This window comes from Pelodiscus sinensis, chromosome 5 (assembly GCF_049634645.1).
Source record: "Pelodiscus sinensis isolate JC-2024 chromosome 5, ASM4963464v1, whole genome shotgun sequence".
In the NCBI taxonomy this organism is placed as follows: domain Eukaryota; kingdom Metazoa; phylum Chordata; order Testudines; family Trionychidae; genus Pelodiscus; species Pelodiscus sinensis.
The window spans coordinates 123459040-123478078 of NC_134715.1; the positions used below are offsets into that span (position 1 = coordinate 123459040).

At 44.9% G+C, this 19039-nt stretch overlaps 1 protein-coding gene across 4 annotated transcripts in view; it reads right to left on the reverse strand.

Moving 5' to 3' along the window:
• The window catches only part of EIF2AK3 (eukaryotic translation initiation factor 2 alpha kinase 3), a 70804-nt gene that overhangs the window by 18523 nt on the left and 33242 nt on the right, over window positions 1-19039 (reverse strand). For 3 of the 4 annotated variants that reach the window (XR_012904441.1, XM_025185612.2, XM_075930962.1), the window contains exons 6-11: window positions 18837-18999; window positions 15841-15978; window positions 15185-15307; window positions 14411-14631; window positions 13982-14094; window positions 9444-9566 (exon numbers count right to left, since the gene is read on the reverse strand). Coding sequence is in view for 3 of the 4 variants with exons in the window: in XM_025185612.2 (XP_025041397.2) it covers window positions 9444-9566; window positions 13982-14094; window positions 14411-14631; window positions 15185-15307; window positions 15841-15978; window positions 18837-18999 (881 nt within the window). In the remaining variant the exon portion in view is untranslated. The remainder of the gene's footprint in view (window positions 1-9443; window positions 9567-13981; window positions 14095-14410; window positions 14632-15184; window positions 15308-15840; window positions 15979-18836; window positions 19000-19039) is intronic. The other variant, XM_075930964.1, reaches the window with a different exon arrangement.

Sequence of the window (19039 nt, forward strand, 5' to 3'; positions counted from 1 at the left end):
TAGCCAACTTTTATCCATTTGTTCTTGTGTCCACATTGGTATTAAGCTTAAATAATTCCTCTCCCTCCCTGGTATTTATCCCTCTAATATATTTAAAAAGTGCAATCATGTCCCCTCTCAGCCTTCTTTTGGTTAAGGTAAACAAGCCAAGCTCCTTGAGTCTCCTTTCATAAGACAGGTTTTCTATTCCTTGGATCATCCTAGTGGCCCTTCTTTGTACCTGTTCCAGTTTGAATTCATCCTTCTTAAACACGGGAGACCAGAACTGCACACAGTATTCCAAATGGGGTCTCACCAATGCCTTGTATAATGGCACTAACACCTCCTTATCCCTACTGGAAATACTTCGCCTAATACATCCCAAGATCGTATTAGCCTTTTTCACGGCTATGTCACAATGGCGGCTCATAGTCATTCTATAATCAACCAGGACTCCGAGGTCCTTCTCCTCCTCTGTTACTTCCAACTGACGTGTCCCCAGCTTATAACTAAAATTCTTGTTATTAATCCCTAAACCTTACACTTCTCACTATTAAATTTCATCCTATTGCTATCACTCCAATTCACAAGATCATCCAGATCTTCCTGTAGGATATCCCGATCCTTTTCTGAATTGGCAATAGCTCCCAACTTTGTGTCATCCGCAAATTTTATTAGGACACTTCCACTTTTGGTGCCAAGTTCAGCAATAAAAGGATTAAATAAAATTGGCCCCAAAACTGATCCCTGAGGAACTCCGCTAGTAACCTTCCTCCAACCCGACAGTTCACCTTTCAATATGACCCGCTGTAGTCTCCCCTTTAACCAGTTGCTTATCCATCTCTCAACATTCATATTAATCCCTATCTTTTCCAATTTAACCAATAATTCCCCATGTGGTACTGTATCAAATGCCTTACTAAAGTCGAGGTAGATTAGATCCACTGCATTTCCTTTATTTAAAAAAATCTGTTACTTTCTCAAAAAAGGAGATCAGGTTGGTTTGGCACGATCTACCTTTTGGAAAACCATGTTGTAATTTGTCCCAATTGCCATTAACCTCAATGTCTCTAACTACTTTCTCCTTCAAAATTTTTTCCAGGATTTTACATACTACGGATGTCAAACTAACAGGCCTATAGTTACCCGGGTCGCTTTTTTTCCCCTTTCTTAAAAATCAGAACCATATTAGCAATTCTCCAGTCAAATGGTACAACCCCTGAGTTTAGAGATTTATTAAAAAATTTTGCTAATGGACTTGCAAGTTCATGTGCCAGTTCCTTCAATATTCTTGGATGAAGATTATCTGGGCCCCCCGATTTACTCCCATTAAGCTGTTCAAGTTTGGTTTTTACCTCGGATATGGTAATATCTATCTCCATATCTTTAGTCCCATTTGTTAAGTTACCATTATCCCTAAGCTCTTCATTAGCCTCATTAAAGACTGAAGCAAAGTATTTGTTCCAATATTGGGCCATTCCTAGATTATCCTTAATCTCCACTCCATCCTTAGTAATTAGCGGTCCTACTTCTTCTTTTTTTGTTTTTTTCCTATTTATATGGCTATAAAACCTTTTACTATTGGTTTTAATTCCCTTTGCAAGGTCCAGCTCTACCTGACTTTTAGCCTCTCACACTTTATCCCTACATGCTCTAACCTCAATAAGGTAGCTTTCTTTACTGATTCCTCCCATTTTCCACTCCTTATATGCTTTCTGCTTTTTCTTAATCACCTCTCTGAGATGCTTGCTCATCCAACTTGGTCTAACACACCTGCCTATAATTTTTTTCCCTTTTCTAGGGATACAGGCTTCTGACAGCTTCTGCAACTTTAACTTAAAATAATTCCAGGCCTCCTCCACTTTAAGATCCATAATTTCTTTTTGTTACCTAGGCTCCTCGCATTGGTGTACAAACATCTTAATTTTTGCTGTTTGGCCTCATTCACATTCTTTACCCAATTTGGCACGGACGTTATACCTCCAATATGACCTATTAGACTAGTATCCACCCCACCCTTCCTCATGTTCATTCTCCTACCCCCAGCTATATCCTTTCTTACTTCGTTTTCCTCCCTCTCAGTGTTAAAATCTGGCGTAGAGATTACCTGGGCATCTCCCAACCGTCTCCCCCAAATTCCTAGTTTAAAGCTCTCTTAATCAGTTGAGCCAGCCTTCATCCTAGAAGTCTATTTCCCTCCCTACTTAGGTGAAGTCCATCCCTAGAGAACAGTCCTCTGTCCATAAATGCCTCCCAGTGACCATACTTCCCAAAGGCCTCCTTATAGCACCACTGCCTAAGCCATCTATTGATCATCATAATCCTGTCACATCTTAGTTGCCCTTCTCTAGGAACAGGCAGAATCCCACTAAAGATCACCTGAGCCTCAATTTCCTTGAGCATCCTCCCCAGCCTAGCATAGTCTCCCTTAATTCGTTCCAGCGAGTATCTAGCCGTATCATTTGTTCCTACATGAAAGATTATCAATGGATTCCTTCCTGCTCCCTTAATAATCCTCTTCAACCTCAGTTCCACATCTCGTATCTTAGCACCTGGCAGACAGCACACCCTTCTATTCTCTGGATCAGCTCTGGTAACAGGCCTATCTATTCTTCTCAATAAGGAGTCCCAAATCACATAGACCTGTCTTTTCCTAGTGACAGTGAAATTCTCTGGTCTATCTCTAGCTTCCTCTGGCTGCAAGTCCTTGCCATTCCTATTTTCCCTTGTAATCCTCTTTAACCCATCCTGTATCCTCCTAATGCTCATTATTGGTGTTGTCTCCATTAAGTCTTTCCCTTTATCTATGGGACTAGCCACTCTTCTCTTCTTCCTCACCCTTCCATCTTTGTTATCTACCTGCTGTAGCCCTTCTTCATTCTCCAGCTCCACATACCTGTTCTTGAGCTCTATTTTTCCTTCACTGACCCATCTTTTCCTCTGCCTGGTTCTCTGAGTCACATGCTTCCACTGTCCATTTTCTTCACCCAGCAGTCCCCCCTCTGAGGCCCTTGATCCTGCTTCCATCTGCATATCTAAACTTTCCCCTTCAACCACGTCATGCCTTTGCCCGATCATCTGCTCAAACCCCCTTCTAAACTCAACCAGAGTTTCCACCTGCATCTCCAGTCCTCAGATCTTTTCTTCCATCAGCTCGATCAGGCGGCACTTCATGCAAACAAAATTCCTTTCAGGTACCCCCTCCAGAATCATGTACATACCGCAGCTACCACATCCAATCATCCTCCTTGTGTTCCCTACTACTTGGGCCATGGCCACTAATGCCTCTATGTTTTATCTACTTTCTCACCAAAATCCTATTAGTCCGGTGAACACAAAAACAAACCAAAACACCCCCTCCACAGCAAAAACAAACTCCAAACAAGTCCCACAATCCCAACTCCCTTTACAAACTCCCACTCAAACTCCCCTGTTTACAGCTCTGTTTGCTGCTCCTGTGCCGCTGCCTGACTAGAAGGCTACCTTTATAGGACCCCTAATCAGTGAAGCCCCACCCCCTAATCAGGGCTCAGCTTCTCTCCCAGCACACATTTAACCAAAGCCAGACTATTATGAGTTGGCATATTATAGTATTACTCTGCGCAGACCTGAGGAAGCTCTCTCCAATTCCTCAACCTCTGTCCCTGCAGTTCAGAGTGCTGCAGGGACCACAATTTCAGTGGTTATGAGCACACCAACTCACAACTATTTCAACTAAGAAGGAGCAGCATAAAAAGTCAGACTTCCTTAGTCTCATTCTGTCCTCGTTAGGTCTCTAGAGGCGAGGAAAAAGTTAGAAGGGGTATCTTCAGATATGCAGAGGATCCTTAGACACACAAGTTAGAACTAAACTGAAAGGAAATTAAAACTTTGCTGGATAAAAGTCAATTAATTTTAATCTCCAACTATTCCAGAACCAAGGACTATACAAGTGCCTGTGCTTAGAAAGTCGTTGTCCCGCTTAACTCTCCCCACCACAGCAGCAACAGAAAAACACAACCTTTAATTATAGTAAAGAATCTAGAGAATGAGTTATGCTGCATAATAATTTAGCATTTATAAATCACCATTCATGGATAGCACTTTACAAGACAGTAACGTTCATCTATACTTTACTGATGGGGAAGACACAGCAAATAGGGAAGATACCTCAGGCCTATGACTCCCAGACCAGTGTTCTAGTTACTGGGCGAAGTGCAAAATCTCTTTAGAAGACTAACTAACCAAAGTCACAATTGTTTCATTCAACAGCTAACTGTGGGACCGGGTAAAATTCAGAGACTTGCACAATTTTCTGAACAAAACCTTAAGTGAATTATTATTTTCATTCACAGGTTAATATATTTATTAAGAAAACAGATTTAATAGCTTAGCTCCCTCTCCCTTCCAGCAGGGCTATTTCTGTTCAATACCTGGTATAGTAGGGATGTTAAATTTAGATTAATTGGATAACTGAATAGTCGATACAATTGCACTGACTAGTTGATAAGGGCGCCTCTGCCTTTTAAGTGTAGCAACAGCCCAGGACAAAAGCGCTGCAGGGAGCACAGGGCCAGTGGGGGATTCAAGCAGTCCCCCACTGGCCCCATGCTCCCCATGGTGCTTCAAAGTATCAGTGCCGCATGGAGCTCAAGGTCAGCGAAGGAGTCCTCAGATGGCCCTGGGCTGCATGCAGTGTTTCTAAGCAGCAGACCCTGTGCTCCATGCAGCAGTGCCGCTTCAAAACGCCATGTGCAGCTCAGCCCAGCTGGGGACCCTGGGCTGCACACAGCATTTCAAAGTGATAGTGCTACACGGAGCCCAAGGTCTGGCACTGGGTTCCATGGAGCGCTGCCGCTTTGAAGCACCACCTCTTCTTCCCCCCTTACTACTTCGGATAGCAGGGGGAAGGGAGGAAGAGGGGGAAGCGACTAGACAAATAGCATGTTGACTATCCGATAAGCATTTGCTTATCAGATAATTGACTAGTTGTTCACATCACTGGGGTATACATTATAAATGTTAAGCTGACATAAGTTGGTTTATTCATTATGCATCCAATACAACCAAACTGGTCTCCCACCAACGTAAGCGATCTGTTACAGTGGATGCAGTAAAACCATTTCCTCAATGGCATGGAGTCATGATCAACCTACTCAGGTCAATACAGTGTAAGCGCAGACACTGTGTGACATGTAGTGATCCTAGCAGTTCTCCAATTGCTGACCCATTATGCCCTGAAACGACTGTTCAACTCACAATGATAAACATGACTGCCTAGGGGTCAGAAGCCAGAAACCCGCTTTAAAACTCCACACGTGTATTAGGAATGCCTTTTCTGATAGGCCACTTTGGCGAGCACACCTTGCAGATCTCCCTTTTCGTGTGCAACTGCCCAGCCAACCATGCCAACTACACACACTGTACACATTCCTGCCTGGAGTAACAAGAATACTAGATCTCCTAACAATGCGAGGAGAAACAGATTCTCTAGGGGATGCAGAAAAAGGGTTACAAAAAGGATCAGCAACAGTGCTACAGTAAAGCAAAGGTCTATGCCAGGTGTACAGAAAGTGGGAAGTGCAACAACCTATCTTGTGTTTAGCTGAAGACCCAGGACGAGTCTGAGACTCCACCATAGTCTAGCCCAGTGGTCCCCAACATTGCGTGGCTGCCGGGCGCCCGGGGGCGGGGCCACGCACGAGCCAGGCGCCCGGGGGCAGCACTGCGCATGTGCCGCGTGCCCGGGGGCAGGGGCCGGCAACGCACCCCGGGCCGGCCCCGCGCATGGGCCGCGCGCCCGGGGCCGCCCACGAGCCACGCGCCCCAGGCTGGCACCACACATGTGCCCTGGGGCCAGGGCTGGGGCCGCCCACGCGCCCCGGGCCGGCCCTGCGCATGTGCCGCGCGCCCAGGGGAGGGGCCGCCCATGCGTCCCGGGCCTGGAGCCGGCACCATGCGTGTGCCACGCGCCGGGGGCGGGGCCAACCCAGATGTTCCAGCGGGCGACCAGAAATCCTCCGGCGGGCGCCATGGCACCCGCGGGCACCGCGTTGGGGACCACGGGTCTAGCCAGTCCCATCAGGTGAGTGCAGATGAGCATGATGGTGGGAGAGGGGGAAGGTAACACAGGTAAATGGGTGCATGCATTTTTCCTTAAAATGTTTAAAGATGGTAGTTAGGGTTGCCAGATGGTTTAACCAAAAATACCGAACACCCCCCTCCACAAAAAAAAAAACACCGGGGAAAAAATTCTGTTAAGAAAAAAAAAGGGGGGGAGGGAGGGGGAACCAAAGTTGAGGGGGAAAAAAAAAAAGAAAGTGCCCAAAAGTTGTTTAGCAAAGCAAAGCAAAGCAAAGCAAAGAAACGAATGAATGGGGGGGGGGGGGGGGAACCCCCAGCAAACCAGAGTGGCTCCTTTAAGAAATGCTTTTAAGGCTTTTTGGCCCTAACAGGCTGCTGGTGGCCATCCCTCATCTTGTCTCCCTGCTCTGGGCTGGACAGCTCCCCTGCAGAACCTGGTAAGCACCTAGGTTTTTCACCTCCTGGCCAGGAAAAAAAAAATAATAATAATAAAAAAAAATCAGAAAATACCTGACATTTTAGGTGTCCGGTATTTTCTTAATTTTTTTTACTGGACAGGAGGTGAAAATACCGGACTGTCCGGGTCAATACTAGACACCTGGCACGCCTAATGGTATATAGACCACCCCCAAGTTAACAAAAGATAGATATCAACTTGCCATATAAGAAGAAGTAGAGATACAAAGAGAGCAAGAGTTGGCATCTGCTTTTCATCTCCCCCCTCTCCTGCTGAATTAGGCGGGGAGGTAGGCTCAAGCAGAGCACTCTGTTTATGCACAAAAGGATCTCTTTTAATTCACAGGGTTAGAAAAACACCCAGTCATATTTATAAAAGAATAGCATGCACTGCGTAATTCTTAACAGCACCCAAAGCTCCAGGCTGAAAACAGTTCAACAGAGAACACAACTGAGTCTGACAATTAAAGAGCTCTTTCAAAGCTTCCTTCAGGCGCAGTTTCAAGTCAGGTTCCTTAACTGGTCTTTGTGTCTGGCTGCGGAAAGCATGAAGTCACTTCACCTCAGCTTTCCACCAGTTTTTCCCCCTTTTCTGCACCGATACTATGCAGGACACAGCAGGCAGCTATAATCATAACCAGTGGGCTATTTTTCTCACTCAGACCCAAACTAGAGAGTAAACACTGCTAGCATCTCTTATCCATCTATCAAAAAGCCCATTACTGATTTTACAACCGCTCAGCCAGTAGTTAAACCTTTCAATAGTACTGTTGATGTGGCCAGCATATTGCTTCTTGAGCATGGTGTAGGTGGGGTCTCCCAGAATCATTACTGGCACTTCAAAATCTACAAAAGTAGCCCAAGAGCCAAGCAAGAATGTCTTTGCTTGCAGCTTTCTAAACAATCTGTTGCTTTTAAAGATGTGAACATCAAGCACCACCTGAATAGCAGAAAAGCAGCTGTCTTAATATGCTCTGTTGCAAGGCGGGCTGATGACCAACTAGGGACATATGTGCTCTTGCCCCACCGCACTCTGGGAACTCTACTGCTGCAAATCCATCCACTATGTCCTGCACATTACTGAGAGTCACAGTGATGCACAGTAGGATGATTAATGGCCCTGCATGCTTGCATGACAAGCAGAGTTTCTTCTATTATTTTTGTTATGGGCACCAATATAACAAGTCATTCTGCACACAGTGTGAAGGGAATGGTGCTAAGGGGTTAGCATGAGGGAGGCTGTTCAGGGCACTGGCTGCCCTGAGCAGAGAGGAATACCTATAGACCTCTCTCACCGTAGCAACTTGGGGCCAAGTGAGAGGCACCTTTCCATGGCTGCTGCAGCTCCATTGGGCACAGCCATGGAAGGGACCCCTGTCCCTCGGTTGCAGCAGCTCTGGATTGGGCACTGTGGCCAGGAGAGAGGCATGCTCCTCTGGCCCTGAGCTGCCACGGCCAGGGGAAGGATACACCTCATCCCTGGCCCCAGCTTGGAGCAGCGGCAGCCCCAGCACAGAGAGAACTTAATCAACAACACCTCTCACTGAGTTTTCCCAACTCCCAAAACTCCAGCATCTGAACCTTTCAGAGTGCAAGTGCCACCTGTTTCTTCATGGCCCATACAGCCCTCATTCTGGTGTCCAGATACTCAAGGACAGGGGCCTGCTCAGCACACAGACCCAGGAATGTGGCCTTTCACCTCCAAAAGCTTTGCAGCCACTGCTCATTGTCTCAGCCCTGGATTACGATGCACTCCATCAGTCTATGCTTGTTTCCCAGACCCAGATGTGGCACTCCAAAGTCTGCAGCTGATCCATGAATTCAGACAACCTTGAATTGTTTTTCACAGTGCCACTCAGCAAACCATCATTGAAGAAATCCTCAGGTCCTCCATTGCTACAAAACCTCCTGAGGATGTGCAAATACAGGAGAATCATATCCCCCATATTTGAAACCATTAAAAGAATAATGCAGAGCACTACAAGCTGCAGGCCTCTGTCAGAGATTGCAGACATCGAACAACACTGCATGGGTTTGTAAAAAAAATTTTTTTTTTTAAAGGCATGAAAATAAGGATGTTATTATGAGATGCAGAAAGCTACATGCTGGGAAATCCCTCCTTCAGAGATCTATAGGTGAGATCTTATGGTTATCTCACCAAATATTTTAAAATGTGCCAAAAGGCATTGCAGCAGATAGAGAGTGGCACACTAGGATACCTACCTGTGGTACACAGCACACTATATCGACACAAGCACTCCCACTGAGCACAAGCAGAACTCCTGCAAGCAGCCATATATACAAGCAGTGGAATAACATACAAATTTCAGCAGCTGTACATCAACATAAGTTGCATCAACCACAGTTTGCAGGGTAGACGTGGGCCCTAATTTGAGATTCCCAGTAGCAGAGTCTCTCATCTCACACTAAAATGAAGTGCTGCAAGCTCTGTGTAAGGCAATTCAGCAGCTTGGCATGACCATCTGAGGCTGAAAGAAAGGCAAGGGTTGAGGAACTAGAAAATGAAAAGGTTGGATAGGACAAAGTGGGAAGAGTGTGTGGGAGAGAGAAAGGGCACAAAAGAGAAGGAAAAGGGGAAGCAAAAAAAGGTAGGAAAGGAGGGGGGGAGGGAAGCAAATTAATAGTGCTGCAAATAATAAGAGGTCTAGTCTCCTTTCCTCATGGAACCTAAGAGAATTCCTCTATGGTACTGGAATTTTCTTGAGAATCCCATTGCAAATTTAGGCCCTGATGGCATTTCACGCAAAGGGTTCACCAGTCTATGGGAAAGTTTGTCAACCACTTGACACCAAGACAACCTCCAATAAAAAAAAAAATGCATCATTCATCTTAACCTACTGATATTAGGGTATCAGTTCAACAGCAAATAAAACTGCAGACCATAACAACTCATCCTTTCTACTATAGAGAACCTCATTCATTACCTGTTAGGTAGGCGGATCCTTTTGATAGCATAGTTGCAGTCATCTACTTTGTTTCTAGCTTCGAAGACAACTCCAAATCCTCCTCGACCCATACACTGAATTGGCTCAAAATCTGTTAGGTACCTGGATGAAAAAAAATTACTAGTCAACATTTTGTATGTCAATTATTGCTGTTGAAGTCATGACCTGCTGTGCACCTAGAACAAGTCATTTCACCTCTGTTTCTCCATTACCCTGGTCTATTAAGATTGTATATTCTTTAGTGGGGAGCTGTATGATGAGGTGCTTGCACAGTACCTAGCACAATCTCTATCTCACATTTGCACCTGCAAGCTGCAGCTAACACAAATTATACAAACTTTCCACAATGATGTATGTGAGCTTAATATAAAGATTCTGGACATTTAAAGGTGAATCCTCAAAGTAAAAAAAAACAAAATCAAGACTAAATCCACATTTAATGGATTTAATGTGTTCTTAATCCACATTTGCTAACCTGGATTACAACAGCTGTAGAAATGTAAATTCATTTTTAACTTGGATTAGCAGCGAACGTTTAACTCCAGGCTCCTGTATAAACTTTAAATTGAATTGCTAAGCCAGGGATGGGCAATAATTTTGTAGGCAGGCCACTTTACCAATATTGGTAGTGGTTGCAGGCCGGAACCAGAAAGGGCAGGGCCTTAGCCAGAAGGGGCAATTCCCTCTCGGCACTGTAGGAGGGTGGGGGGACTTTGTGAGCTTCCCCGTGGGGCGGGGGAGCATGCGAGGTCTATCCCTCCTCATGTCTGCCAGGGGCACGGGGTGCCCAGAGGAAACTGACAGTTTTGAACAGTTGGAGGTTCCCTCTGGCACCGGGCACCCCTGCTGAGGGAAGGAGACTTCATACGCTCCCTTCCTGGCCCCAGACCCTAACTGGTTTGGGGTTACAAAGTCTCCCAAACCTGCCCTGTCTAGAGGGAACTGCCAACCACTCTGAACAGCTGGTGGTTCCCTCTGGTGCTGCACGCCCCTGTTGTGGGGAAGACTCTTCACATGCTCTCCCACCCCTGGGTCTCAATTGATCGGAGGAGGGCAGGGGGCACAGCAGGATGGGCAGTATCTTGCCCACTCCTGTGCTAACCCATGTTAAGCCATAATGCTGTCTTCACTATTTTAATCCAAATTATCAATACTTTATTTTTGGAGTGAAGACATACCCTTAGTTTAAATTTTCATTTGAATAAACATAGCTCTATCACCTTGTCATATAACAAGTGTGCGGTTTTCCTTTGTAGCTCCTGCAAACTAATCTTCTCAAGGGCAGCCCATTTCCTCAGAATCTATTTTGCTGCACATCCTCTCCAAATTATCCATTTATGAAGCCGCATCTCTTTTCTGATACAATCGTCTGTTGACTCAGATCAACCATTTTCCTTTTTGCTCTAGTCCTGATTTTAAACAATTCCTACCTTTACTAGGTTATGAATGGACGGGAAGTATTCTAGTAATATAATCCATTTCCCTAACTTCATGTTTTCTCCCATCAGCAGATGACAAACCCATATGCACCCCCTTTCCACACTCCTCAATCAAGAGCAGAGTTTCTTATAGCATTAGCTTTAAACACCATCTCCCCTGCTTTCACATGTGAAGTATCATCATCAGTTCTCCACAACCCTTGTATACAAACACAGCAATAGAGGAGGTAAACACTGAGGCTCTCAAGGGTCATTTTCTCTCTCCACATGACAATAGGTAATATTAGGAGATATTTAAGAGTAGGTTAGATAAATTTCTATCAGGGATGGTCCAGACAGTACTTGGTCCTGCCATGAGGGCAGGGGACTGGACTCGATGACCTCTCGAGGTCCCTTCCAGTCCTAGTATTCTATGATATGATTCTATGATTAGTCCAAACACACACATGAAACTGGTCATATGATCTCATAATGATTGTTTAGAGCAGTGTTTCCCAATTGGGGTTCCACAAAGCAAAACTAGTGATTCCGTGAGGAGCTGGCACTCCCCTGTCCTCTCTGAAAGAGAGAGAGAGAGCAGGCTAGTCAGCAGAGGCATGCAAGGAGCCAGCACTCCCCCTCCCCCTCCGAAAGAAAGAGAGAGAGAGGGCTAGCCAGCAGAAGCTTAGGGAGGTAGGGCAGAGGGAACAATTGCTCCAGAAATGCTGGACAGCAGTGACCCCACGTGACCCACAGCGGGGAGGGAAGCACTTCCCCTCCCCAAAGGAGCCAGCCCGTGCTGCCTGAATAACTGGGGCTGTGGCACCAGCAACTTAATTCCAGGGCCTTTCTGTGTGGTGCGGGGGAAGGGAGGAAGTTCAGGAGACCCAGGGCTGCGCAGCTCAAACTATGTAGGCAGCGCACTCTTCCCTGGGGCTCCCCGCGCCCTCCCCCACAGGACAGCATCGCAGAAGTAAGTTGCTGGGATGCAACAGCCCCTGCTGCTCAGGCAGCACTCATGCCAGCTGTTTGGGGAGGGAAAGTGTAGTTGCATACTTCCCGGAACCCAGAGGTGCTGCAGGATTGCCAGGTACTGGTCCAGAGGCGCAGTGAGGGGGGAGCAGGCAGTTGCCCCTGGGTGCCACGCTAGGGGGGCACTGGGCTCACTTGGGCTGCAGGAGGAGGGAGGTGCTGGGAACCAGGTGCTGGACTCAGGAGGAGGGAGGGAGGGAGCCAGGGACAGAGAATCAGCGCTGTCCACATGTCTGCATGGTTTGGGGGAAGGTGCAGTGAAACGGAGCTCAGCTGTGCTGTGGGGGAGACATGCAGGGAATCAGTGCAGGGCTCAGCTGGGCTGTGAGGGGCTGCAGGGAACTGGTGCTGCAGGGGTGGTTTTGGGGGAGGTGCAGGGAACCAGCGGGGGTGGGTAGCTCAGTTGGGTTGCAGGGTATGGAGGTGCAAAGAAGCCTAGTGGGGGAGGGGCAGAACCAGGGGCCCTGAAATGACCTCACCTGGTCCAAAAATTCCCTCATCTGGGACCAGTCAGGTCCAGAGGGTGCCAGACCAGGGAGCTCCAACTCCCACCCTGCCCCAACACCCTGCCACCGAAGCCAGCATCTTTCCACCCAGCAGCACCTTCTCCCCAGCCCCAGCACCCACTTTCACTCTGTCCCCTGCCTCCACCAGCACATTTGGGACCACATTAGTGAGGCCTGGGGGTTTTTTTGCATCTCACTTGTGTGGCCCCAACTGACTTTTCTGTGGGTCAGTGACCCCTGACTCAAAACAGGTTCCTCACCCCTCTCACAAATAAAGACAATGCTAAAACCTTTTGAGTTTGACATAATATTTTATTTAAAAATGAAGCCTGGCCAACAAGCCCCCTACTGGGGCCAAACCCCCATCTCACTGCAGCATCATAACATTCCTGCACCATCCGACCCCAAATCTGAGCCTATCATACACTGGATCCCCATCCTGAGCCTCTTATATCCCCAAACTCCTGCATCCCCACATCCTCAGTCTTTTGCCACAACATTCCTGCACCATCCACACATCACAAATCTGTGTCCTGAGCCCGTCATACTCTCAAGCTTTTTGCCCTGAGTCCCTCCCATATCCAGCTCAAACTCCTGCACCCTCACATCCACAAGCCCATGGCTTGCTCAGCACCCCAACCTTCCACCTGAGCCCAACACTCCTCAGCATGGAGCCCCTTCCCCAAGCCAACATTCCCTTCTCCTGCATCCAAATTCCCTCCCAGAGCTTGTACTTCTCACCCCTTCCCACACCCAAATCCCTCATTCCCACCCCAGAGCCTGCACTTCCTGTCTCAACCTAGTGAGAGTGTATAAGGGCTGGGGATAGCAAATGATGGAGAGGAGGGAAACAGAGAGGATGAGGCCTCAAGGAAGGGGTGAGGTGGTCTTAGGAAAGGAATGTGATTTTCATGTATTGGTGGGTTCCCCCCCCCCCTTGTTTTTTTGCTTGACAAACCTAGGGGTTCCTTAAAATTCTGAAAAGCTGAAAAGGGTTCCTCGGCCAAATAAAATTGGGAAACACTGGTTTTAAAATGACCTTATCTGCAGTCTCTGACTGATAATGTACAGATAAGGACTCATAGTATTAGCTATTTTAGCAATTGCCAATCTTCATCTGTAACAGAAAAATTAAAATAGTCTAGAATCACCAAACTTTTAAGTCACACAGAATCATTAACCAGCTTGGGAGGTCGGTAACATAGGCAAGGGAAGGCAGAGCCCACCCAAACTTGTCTACACAACCGACCGCCTAAGACTGGGGCTGCAGTGTAGCAGCCTGGCTCCAGCCACCAACCCGGCTTTCCCCGCCCGTAGGGGAGGGATCGGGCTGCAGCTCAGCAGCCACAGCTCTCCATATGGCCCGGAAGGATTGTGCTGGGTGTGGCCTCAGGCAGAAGGGGCAGGGCTGGGGCTTGCCCTCCCCAGCTGGCCTTTCACCCTACACCCATGTTAGCCAGCTTTTCTAGGTACAACTAGTTCTCACACTAAGACAGATCGATCTCTCTCTCTCTCTCTCTCATATATATTTTCTTCAATTGGGGATAATTTGCTCTCTCACCTTGACACATATCCAGAACACGTAATGTCATTCCAGCTGTTATCTTTAACTTCTCCACCAACCGGCTCATATTTACTGTCAGTCTGACATTGTGTTTCAGATTCCTTCCGCTGCTGACAAGGATCACAGAAAACACAAACAAACTCTTTACACCACTAAACAAAACTGAAGCCAGCTGATATTGTCAAACGAGGAGATGAAATAACCTCAATATAAAGATTTCCAAAGATTACAAAAACCAGTAAAGTAACATGATGCACTTTCTGCAGTTACTAAGTAAATTCTTCATAGAAGCCAACAGCTTTCTATTAAATAAGCTCTTAAAAAAAAAATCAAAGCAGGTTTTCATTTCCGCAATTTAATAATTTAAGGTCTGTCAACTACTTATACTTGCACATCTGAGTCTAGAAAACAAACCGAGATGCTTACTCTGTTGTGAGGATGGGGATGGAAGAGCTTGCGAACGATGTAAGTTGTTGCTACAATGCAGAATAAGATGGTGCCAACTATTTCTTTCCACCAATGCAAAAGCAGAACTGGATCCTTTTTGCGGATATTCTTGTAGTTCATATTGTCAATAAAACGAACAGTGATCTGGGTGCTTCGTTTGTTCCTCTCTCTTTTGTAGTATGGCAAATAGTAACCATTGTCTGTAAAGAAAGAATATAAGTTTGCTTACCTAAAACTATCAAGCAGTTGTATTTTTGGACAAATGTACCTGTCCTCACAAATGTGAAATACTGCACCAGAAATTGATTTTTAAAGAGCTGTAGCTACTTACAAAAAAACAGATCTCTGTTTGCTCATATTGCTAAACTGTAAGAGATTTTTGTGGTACCGATCAAATGTAAATGATCAAACTACTATTCAAGTTCAATTATCTGAAGCCATAAACTCCATAGCAAGTAGTCTCCCATACAGAGTTAATGAACTCTGAAAGCATAAGCGCTTAAGACTTCAGTGCATGAAGTTATTGCACATACAAAACTTTATACTCCAACACCGAACCTCCAAAAACAGAACCAACATTCAGACAATACTATTTTCTATTTGTAAATCAAATTTCTATTGTACTTAACATTTAAGAGCCAATACATTTACTTAGCTTTCTGGGTAAACACTATCCCAAATTCTGAATAGTGTGCTTCTGGTAGTAACAGCTGCTGTTTAATGAACAAAAACCAATTCACTGATGCTACATACCATATGGATACTGCAGAACTGAAAGTGCTCCGTTACTGTACTCTTCATGAGAAAACTTGTCATTGCTGAGACATTTATCAAATTCATCAGATCCCACCAACACAGGAGTCCTGGATGGAGAATCTAGGAAGAGACAGGAAATTCCCTTTTAAAAGCTAAGAGTGTTATAACAACCCACTGTTTCCTGACTGGAGCTTGTTCTATGATAATTCCCGTTGTGCGATAATAGAGACTATAAATACTTAAAAAAAAAAAAAAGGACTTGATTTTCATGCAAGTAAAATATTAAGGATGAAATATTCCAAATATCCCCACAGTAATCTCCCCCCACGATCAGAATTTAAACAAGTCAAATAAATGACATTCATGTCACTACAGTCATTTATTTCTTTTCTGATGGGACCAGAATGCCTATCTGATTTACTGGCAGTAGAAGGTTTGATTATTAAAGAAGTCTGTCAATCACTATGACAAATCAAAGGCACTTCACCTTCAACATTAAGATTAAAAAATGTGAAAGCACAGAAGCAGGTTTTGAAGGGGAATACAATCTTCCACTTAATTCTGCAGTTAGTAGAAGTCACAAGACACGTCTTGTCACATTCTGCTTTGAAAAAAACCCAACACAATTAATGAAACTACAGCTTGTCACTTACGAATTAAAGGTTTCCACTTGATTGTGGGCAACGGGATAATTGCGTTGTCATTTCTGGATTCCAGAGCCTTTGGGTTGGTTGGGAACTTCTCAGAAATTCTGACTGAAGACTGAAGGTATAGCTGACCTCTGTACATTCCTGAGTAATAAACCAGAGAGCATATTTGACTTCAGATTTAGCTCTTCCCATCCCCCAGAACAAAGTTGCACAACTAGGAACACAGTTTCAAGACTCCGAGCATTTCAAGAGAAAATGAAGGATTTAAAACCAACCTTTTCCGTACAGCACAATTGACTCTTTGCTTCAGAAGCAGAGAACAATGTCTTAGCCATTTACTGTTCATTCATTGCTCCCACACCAACTAAGGCTGGGAGTCATGCAGACCCAATGACCATTGGGAAGAGCATGAGGGTTCCTTTTAAGTAAATGAAGCATTTCAGAGGCTCCCCAGCCAATAAAAAACAACAACACACACTCAACCCTCAGAGAGGGTGCTATCAACACTGAATTGTTGGGAGCAACATTAGTACACAGCATGGGAGACAGGATATCATCGTAACCAAGCATTATTTAATGTGGAACAATGTAGACTCCATAACCCCAACATCATTAATTCTTAGAGGTGCTGAAGAAAGGTGGCTGCACCCTCCATTTCCTGTTCCTCACCCAGAACAACTCTGGGCATAGTCGCCCGAACCAAGAACATACAAAGCAATTGCTAGAGTGATGCAAAAGGCCTCTTATCCTAAACCAAGAGGCAGAGCAAAATCCCAGACCCTGCTAGTCCAAGAAGTTTGAGGGACTTTTGGGTATTTACAAACCATTCCGTTCAGCTAAAGGAAAGAAATCCATACGAGCAAGTAACAGAATATAGACTGTACAGTTTCTGCTATTTTCAAGAGAAAGTATTTGAAAATACATTTCTTTATATGAATGGTAACTAGCCTAGATGAATTTTAAGAATGGTTACTGTTCTCTTCATTCTAAAACACAAGCAACGAAAACTGCCCTTTAATTGCTTTGGACCCTTACCAGCTACCCATATTTCCCTTTCAAAAATATTAATCATGCTATTCACTTTTTGTCTAAAAGCCAGCAACATAAGCTGACAAAGCCCCAGCAATAACACTAATAAGAACATTGCTGTTACCTGTTAAAATGGGAAGGGTAGGATGCAAAAATCAGTCAACCTCAGATTTACATTTGTCTTTTTTGTACATATAGCAAGATGACATAGTAGCTAAAATGCCATTGCCTTGTCTATGCAAATGCTCTCACTACAGACTACCATTAGAAGAGCAACACGGGTGTTAGCCCTGGTGAGAAAAGAGAAGCAAAATAAAATGTCTTATATAAACAGCCTCAGAAAGCCAGTGTATTTACCCAGAGAGTAGTCAGCGGTAAGAATGTAATGGTGCTACAGAGAAGGAAAGGTGATGGCACAATACTCAAAGCAGGTACAAACCACACCAAATAAATTCTGATATTTGAATGAGACTTAATTTACAGAAATTTCAGCCAAAATGTTGTATAGGCTAACTAAGTCTCAGTCAATGCAAAAAACCCACAATGTGACTAAAACCAATGGTCTGAAAGAAGAGTAGTAGTTTTATTGCCTGATACAGACTATCAACTAAATCCCAGTTTTTAAAAAAAAGCTTTAAAACTCTCAGTCCAAAAAATGCCATGACTGTACATAAGCCCACATTTCAGAGCACAAAGCAGAAAGCCTTTTATGAGGGATGTAAAAGAGTAGTTGAACAGTCAACTACCCAATAAACCTAGACTTATTGGGTAGTCGAGTCGACTACTTGCATTTCCCCGACCCTTGCTGCCTCTATATCAGAGGCAGCAGGGGAGGGGATGGGAAAACAGGAGCCAGTGCTGGGGGGAGCCAGCTGGCTTAAAAGCCAGCTCCCCATAGCATGGTCTCCGTGGTGCAGGGGAGGTAGAGCCATGTAGTGAGAGCCACCCAGCAGTGTGAGCTACTGGGGCTGCCATGAGGCAGGACTAAGCAGTCCCGGTTCGCGCTGGCTCCAGAATGTTGCAACTTTGCCCTTTAAATGTATTAAGAACCTGCCAGGGGCTGTGCACTCAGCTCCTACTACATTTAAACTGCAAAGCTGCAGCCGACGTAGCAAGTGCCCCTCCCATCAACTAATCGAGCAGTTGATGGAAATTCCATTGACTACTCAATTAGCTGATTAATTGCAATTAATCCCTATATTTTATAGGTGAATAGGCTTAAATAAAGAATAATAAAAATTACAACCTTACTCTGTCACTATCAGTTTGGTCAAAACGATCAGATGAGTTATTCATGTTTTCACTAGGGCCATACTCTCCCAACTGGAAGAATACAGCAACTCTTTCAATCACAGGAATTTTTCAGATTTTTAACCAAGTTGGATATGTGTGTGTTGATGTCCTTTGGTGTTCAGTTTCCATACATATGCTAGCCAAAGGAATTACTGATAGACATGTGCTGCTGAAGCATCAAGTTCTACACAAAAAAGTACAGAACATTCATGGATCACACATTTCAGATTTGTAACAGTATTCCTGCCTTGGAAATCAGATTCATCCCACCAGGGAAAAATATTCATCAGGGTAGCTTCTTGGAAAGTTCATAGGGGCAGGGATTCCATTATACAATCAAAGTAAGGAGGCAGATGACAAAAAAGGCATAAGAATCAACAGCTGGAAGTTAAATGAAGAAAATTGGAACTTTGAAATCAAGCATGTATTTACAACAGTGAGGGTGATTAACCAGTGGAACAAACTACCAGTCTCCTTAAGTCTTCAGATCAAGACTGGATGCCTTTCAGGACAATATTCTTTAGTCAAATACAGGTTACTGGGCTCAACACAGAAGTAACTGGGTGAAGATCTTTGACTTGTATTCCTATAACTTTAAACAACTGGGTCTACTGATGTTTTCAGAAGACTGAAAGAAGAATAATGTTAAATTGAAGGCACTGCAATTGATATCTCACCTAAATAGACACTAGACTCCGTGGCTCCTCTGGCAGCTTCCACAAGATCCTCTTCATCTTCCAGGACCTCACTGTTAGCGGTGTAACTCGTATCATCAAAAAGACTGATTGGAAAGACTTTTCCATCTCTAACCAGCCAAGCAGAAGCAATCGGAGTGCAAAACTGAAGAGTAAGGAAGGAAAGGGTAATGTAAAATAACTTG